The sequence below is a fragment of the Thermobia domestica genome, chromosome 10 (genome assembly GCF_964235325.1).
Source record: "Thermobia domestica chromosome 10, izTheDome1.hap1.1, whole genome shotgun sequence".
NCBI lineage: Eukaryota > Metazoa > Arthropoda > Insecta > Zygentoma > Lepismatidae > Thermobia > Thermobia domestica.
The window spans coordinates 124735068-124742352 of record NC_137463.1 but is presented as its reverse complement, the minus strand read 5'-3'; the positions used below and the strand labels follow the sequence as shown (position 1 = coordinate 124742352).

Here is a 7285-nt window from a genome sequence, read left to right as displayed (position 1 = left end):
ATCTTATAGAATCGGAACGTTACTTGTCTGGGGTGGTTATATGTTAAAGAACGGAACAATATTTTTTCCCGTTAAATTGTAGATATTATATGATATACAAGCCAGGCAGTCCCGTTTTGAAATAGGTGGTTTCGGGACAGGGTAAGAACTAATACACCCCATAGCAAACGTGGCCTTTTCCTATGGGGAAAACACGGTCCATCAAAATATTATTATAAATTTGTCCTGTAAATTTTACAAATAAGGCCTATGTGGATCTGCACCTGAATTTACATGAAATTTTACAAAATGTGGTGTACCTAAACTTGACCAGCGCCTTGCAATTATAATCAGTGTTTCTTTCACAAAAAATGTTCCAGGGGGCACACTTAGTATTGGGAGCAGCACATATTTTCACATGGTACTAATCTATTTATTATTATATTATAGACGTATTATTTTGCTCCTCCGGAGGACACTCTCAGAACTTCAGGGGGCAGTGCCCCCCAAATATCATGTCTGGAAGAAACACTGATTACAATTACTTCTTGTTTCATTTGTACTGCGATATGATTCACGAATTCTAAAAACTAGAATGAGACCAATGAACTAATACTAACATTATTATCTCAGATTGTTTGAATAATTTGATATGTAACGGAACAGTAGGAAAATGTTCTTAATTTGTTTTGGTAGGAAATATATAAAAGGAAATTAAAATAAATATATAATGTAGATTGTTATAACATAAACTGCTAGAGATGGGTGGCTAGATGATGCTTTTAATCTGTAATCTTTTATGCATGAGGTCAGTCTATCCTCTCCCATTGTTCTCTTTATCCAACCGTAATAATAACCAACCTTTGTATATACACCGGGCGTCAATGACATAGCACAACCTATACCGTAAGAAACAATTCCTGTTACTACACCAGCACATACAAGAGGCCCACCAGAATCGCCTTGGCAAGCATCTTTCCCCCCCTCAGGATAGCCAGCGCATATTGTACCGTCTTTAAACAAGACAATTTGTTCCTTATTTAGTTCGCTTACTCTTTCATTTAGTTGAAGTTCGCATTCATCGACATCAACTAAAGGAAGACTTACTTCTTGTAGATTTTTGGCAAGTGTTCCACGTTCAGTAAGTCCCCATCCGATGGCTTTACATTGTTTATTTCGCTCATATGTTTCTAAGAACACTTTACAAGCAATGCTAGCGATAGCCGTATTTTGGGACAAAATAGACTTAGGCAATTTCAATAGAGCAATATCATTCTGATAAAATTCCCGGTTATAATTAGGATGAATAAACGATTTCTCGATTCTGCTGTTCACAGCTGAATACTTTTCTCGTGGTTTTATATATAGATATGTTCCTGCAAGAATAAGTATAAGTTCATCACTGAACCTTGGTCCTATATCTCCTTTAAAAAGACAATGAGCTGCTGTTAATACCCATCGTGGATGAATAATCGAGCCTGCACAATGGAAGGTTTCATATGTATTTTCCACTATCCATACATGTACAGCATACTTATAACTTTCAAAGTTTGCATCAACTCCTCCTATTATTCTGTTCTCATCAGGGAAGTTAGGTGCACCATTCACAGTTTTAGTTTTTGAGCAGGATACCAGCAATCGTAAGCAATATACATGTAAAAATAATATTTCCATTATCTCCAAATGTTTCATGTTTTTGAAACTTGTCTTATTTTTTATTTATTTTCTTTTTTTATCTCAACTGAGGTTTTATATCTTAGGTGCAAGCTTAGATCTCTTTCACCTATACACTAAGTCTTATTATTTATAAGTATATTGTCATATGGTGATTTAAATGTAAAAATCAAGCCCACGGCCGAATGACATGGGAAGTTCTGAGGGTCAAATCTCTTCCCGAAATATTTTAAAATTCATTTAATAAAAAGTTAATATTTTAGTAGAATAAACTATATTTACCTCCGTTTGGCTTTAATAACAAGTTAATTGTTGACCATTTCAATTTCCAATTTCTTGTACTCGTCTTGTTTATTATTATTATTATTATTATTATTATTATTATTATTATTATTATTATTATTATTATTATTATTATTATTATTATTATTATTATTATTATTATTCAAATCAAAGATTGCATACAGCAGGAACGCCCACGGATTTTTTCCAGGGATGCAAAATTCCGATTTCAATGGGACAAAAGACCGATAGAAGCAGTACGGGTAGAGAATACACAGACGGGAATGCGGCGTAGGATCGAAACTGCGTAGCATCGAAACTGCGTACGATCGAAAAATTCAGCTCAAAACCTGTTTCGATCCTACGCAGTTTCGATCCTACGCAGTTGCCCTGAAATAATTTAAGTTTTAATCATGCGCTCAAAAAATATTTTTTTTTCTCTCTCTTTAATTTGTTTAACCTGTGCAGCTATAAATTAGGGTTATATTCATGGACTCCACACGACCTAAACTGCGTAGGATCGAAACTGCGTACGGTCGAAACTGCGTAGCGTCGAAACTGCGTAGGATCGAAACTGCGTAGCGTCGAAACTGCGTAGGATCCACACTGCAGGTAGGATGGACAAGTTACAGGCGTATGGATTGAGAATCAATTATGATTTGTAATGATGACTATGTCAGAAGTGTAATACTAACTTTGAAACAGCTTCGACGGAATATAATGTAAAATAGTTATGTAATATGAAGAATTTAAAGTAATGAAGAATATGATGTATAATGAATATTGAAGGATAAGAATAATAATAATGTTTAACGAATATTTCGATTGTAAAGATATTATTTCTAAAGGCTATCAGAAAGTTAGAGAAACAAAAGTCAGATAAAGATTCATATGCTGTTCTGTGTGTACTTGTCTGCGTAATATGAATGAAAATTTATATGATTTTATGTACAGCTTAACGACCTAATCACCAGTTATTCATATGTATGTCAACAACGTTACAATATTGTACTTCGCTTTGGGAGTTTCTCATTTGTACGCTGAATCTCAAATCGATTTATAATTGGAACACGTACCCGTGGGGGTAGGAGCATTTCAATGTATTCCGTTACATTTCACAAAAATATTTTTAACCGTAAAAGATTCGAAATTAAACTACTATTCAAATAGAGAATAAAATTACGAAAGTTTACAACTATTACTGGAAATCAATGCTGTCATCCATTTTGAACATTTTAAAAGAACATAGTTTCTAATGTATTGAAATTTCATTTCTTATGAATAGTTTGAAACGTTGTAAATAGTTGTAAAGAACCTGCAGAAAATTCGTCAAAATCCTCCTACAATGGGGAAGCCGTGTTAGACATGGAGTTAGTGGATGCAGATGGTGGCATTGGAAAAGTCCGGGTCTCCCGAGCACAGTGGTGATATCAGAAACCGGGCCCCAGCCATGAGGCTCCAGAAAAATGGGGTTCCGAAGTTTTGGGCGCGGGTTCTTTCTATACGCCTATTAAACATGGAATTGTATGTGGGTGGGTGGTGAAGTTTTTAAATGTTCGGGTCGTCTGAGCACAGTGTTAACGTCAGAAATTGGGCCCTTGTCTCAAAGGTCCAAAAATGGTGTCCCGAAATTTTGAGCTTGGCTTCATTATATTTTTCTTTTAAGCATGGAGTTATTGGATACATATTGTGGTGTTGGAAAGCTCCGGGACCTGAGACTCCAGAAATGAGATCCCAAAAGTTTGGGTTCAGGTCTCTTTTATTTGCCTATTTAACATGGTGTTGTACTATAGTGTTAGCGTTTGAAAGGTCGGGGTCGATTAACGAAAGCGGTAATGTCAGAAATTGGGCCCTGGCCTCGAAGCTCCAGAAAATGTGGTTCCGAAATGTTGGGCTTGAGTCCACTCTATTTCTCGTTTCAGCATGGAGTTGTTGCATACAGATGGTGACGTTGAAAAGATCCGATTCCCCTCAGCACAGTGGTGGTCAGGAACCGGGCCCCCAACATGGGGCCCCAGAAATGGAGTCCCAATGTTTTGGGCATGAGCCCCTTCTATACGCCTATTAAACATGAATTGTTGTACGAAGGTGAAAAACTTGTATCTTCGTAAAAAAAAAAAAAATTGTATCTTCCTTATAATTATTAGATAATAATCTCAGCTCCTAAACACGTATAAAAGATACCGAAGTTATATTTCAGCAAAAAACAATTACTATAAAACATCTCTTTGCATGTGTAATGACTGAAATGTATTATACTTTGCTTCCCTCCCAAATAAATAAATAAATAAATAAACGATTACAGTCGATAAGCGTAAATCTGGCAGAACCTATTTTCCGAAATCTGAAACAAATCACGCAGATTGTTTATTGCTTGTTCGAGATTGTCCACATTACATTTTCGGTCGCGATTGTCCACATCACATTTTCGGTTTTTCATTGTATGTAATTAACTATACCATAACAGAAATTCCCGCTACGAACAAATTACACGTTAGGTATACGCCTATGTGTCTCGTCTCGAGGACTCCCGGGCCGCAGTGGCTTAGTGGCAGAGGGTTCACACATGCTGCGGGGCCCTGGTTCTATACCAACTTGCGCAAAGTGGGGTTTGTGGTGAACAAACACCGTGTGTGAGGGTTTTCTCGGAGTTTCCCTTTCCCACAACTCTTTCATTTCACCATTCCATTTATTCTCATCATCTGCGTCTCCTTTAGTCTACCCAGGATGACAGTCGGACATAAAACTTAAAGATTGCATTTTCATTTTCACATTTGGAGACCCTGTATCTGTGTTCCTTGAGTGCCCCAAATGCTAAATAATAATGGGTTGGAAGACCCATGAAGTTTAGTACCTGGTACACTCATTATCTCAACTTGCCCAAAAAGTTAAGGGCTCACGTTAAGTTAACGCCCCAAAACTTTGATTTTCACACCTTATTAACTATATTGGCCCAAAAGATGAAATTTGTTAGCCCATCGATCTTTATCTCGACTAGCCCAGGAAGTTGGGAGGCTCTGGTGAAGTTAGCCCCCAAATTTTCGGCGCCTATATCACATTAACTATGGGAGAACGAAAGCTGAAATTTGGTAGCCTATCCAGCCCGTACACAGTACTATGTAGGCCATTCATTCTCTGGACCAGCCCAGAAACTTTGGGGGGGGGGCTCACGTTAAATTAGAGCCCGAAATCTTTGGCGCGCATATCTCATTAACCCTTTCGGGACAAAATCGATTTTGGGGTTTTTGGTAGACTTTCAGTTAATGATTTATTGCCCAAACACTGTTATCCCGATTGATATCGTTTACGTCTTGTATTTTAGAAGAGGGACATGGCTATTTTTAGGTGTAAGTTAGATTGCAGTGTTGCTAACGGGAGGGATTATTGAAAAAATGTAGGAGTGAAATTTAAAAAAAAAAAAATCCCTAGCCGAATTTCATGATTTTTTCTAGCTGGGAACACCGAAGCCACAGGGGTTCAAGTCACCTAAAAAGAATTTTCTGGTATGTTGACAAGGTACAGTAAAAACCTGAAGTCGCTGGCTGCCATACAAAGAGAGAAAGAAAAAAAACTCTCTCATAATACACATCAAATTTTGGCACTTCTTACGCGTCAGAAGCAAAAATCAGCATACATGGTGGTTCACCGTCTTCCCTAATTATCCAATCGTGCTCCTCTATGGTGCGTTTTGTAGGCCAAGAATGATTCCAGACAGTTGTACGTTGGTTTGAATATAGCCAAGGACACTGAAATAATAGGGGGGAAAGGATAAACTTCCCAAATTTTTTACAAACAATTACAATTAACATTTTCTGTAGCTGGCAACATTGCTACCACTCAGAAGCAAACAATTTTAAAGTAATCTTTGGCCCACCAATAATATATTCAGCTAGTATCATGATGATATCTCTCAAATTAAGCATGTAATTTTAAAAAGTATATCATTTTTCCTAGAAAGTCACTATTATCCTTAAAATTATGTAATATGGTATACTGTAAGACCGGAATTGTAGTGTCCCCAATTATCCAAGTGAAACTTTTTATAGTGCGTTGTGTAAGTCAAGGATGAGGCTTCCAGAATCTGGTATGTTCGTTCCAATGTAGCCAATAGAAGAGAAGGAAATAAGAGGCAAATTTTAGAAGGGAAAAAAGGAAATTTTTACCAAAAAATGTCTGGAAATAAATAGTTCTATGGCTGGAAATACTGCTAAGAGACAGATGCAACTATCTTCAAATAAACCTTAGCCCACCACTAATATATCCTGAAAGTATCATGTCGATATTGAATAAACGAAGCTAGTAATTAAAAATTAATAGATTATGGTAAATATAAAAGTGAGAAAAATCAAGGATTAGAACCTTAATACGAAAATGAAATGAAATGAAATCTTTTAGTTTCACGTCCTACGGTTATGCCGGTTAGGCTAAAGTAGACGCTGATGATGAGAAATGAATGAAATGGTGGAATGAAAAAAGTGGAAGGAAACGGGAGAACCCCGATAAAACCCACACACACGATGTTTAGAACCTAAATACGAATTTATGGTGCGCCTCCTAATTACGCAATTGCAACGATCTGTGCCCAAGTTTGTTCAGTAAGGACCGATGTTTGACTGACGTAGTTCACTTGCGCTCGGACGTATAGGTACGGAATTATAAACATAAACTTCGAAAATTGACAAATCTGAAAATACTTTATCTTCGCATTGAATTTGGACCCCTCCTCCAAAGTAAATTCATGCGTATGGTACGTACCACCATACTACGATTTTTAATTTCAGTAAAAATCCCTTTGTTTTCTTGCCCCCAGGATAACTATATACTCTGCCAGTTAATATGTTTAAAACATTTGGAGTGATGTATCGTCATGTGTATAGATTAACCTCTTGCACACAGAGAATGTTTCTTTTCCAAGATTTAAATAAAACTGAAATGTTTTCCATTTCCATACAGAATTCAATTCACCTAAGATGTCCAAAGTTCACCTAAGATGTCCAAAATTCAATTCACCTGAGATTTCCACAACAATTTTTATGGAGGTAGTTGGAGAATACTTTATATCATAGGCCCGTAGTTAAACTCCCTCTATAAAAATTGTTGTGGAAGCACCTCAGGATTCTGACACACGCATTTTTGGATAGGGCATATACTAGTTCCTAAGTTAAGTCTTGACCCGACTGCGGTAGGTCCCATAGTTTTGGAGCTATGGACCTTTAAAATTCCTTTTTTCATGTTTTTGGCAGCCTCTAACACGTAAACCGTCGCTTGTAGAGGGATAAATTCTTAAGGTCTTTTGAATTTGGCTAATCAGAGTGCTCCTTTAACCTGCGTATATTCGACGATAACCGTT

At 36.9% G+C, this 7285-nt stretch overlaps 1 protein-coding gene across 1 annotated transcript; it reads right to left on the bottom strand.

Moving 5' to 3' along the window:
* Positions 1-636: 636 nt before the first annotated feature.
* LOC145662700 (serine protease 1-like) lies at positions 637-1753 on the bottom strand. The gene has a single exon (XM_081728550.1). It carries the CDS (start codon positions 1669-1671, stop codon positions 694-696), a length of 978 nt encoding a protein of 325 aa, XP_081584676.1. The 5' UTR covers positions 1672-1753; the 3' UTR covers positions 637-693.
* Between the last annotated feature and the right edge of the window lie 5532 nt (positions 1754-7285).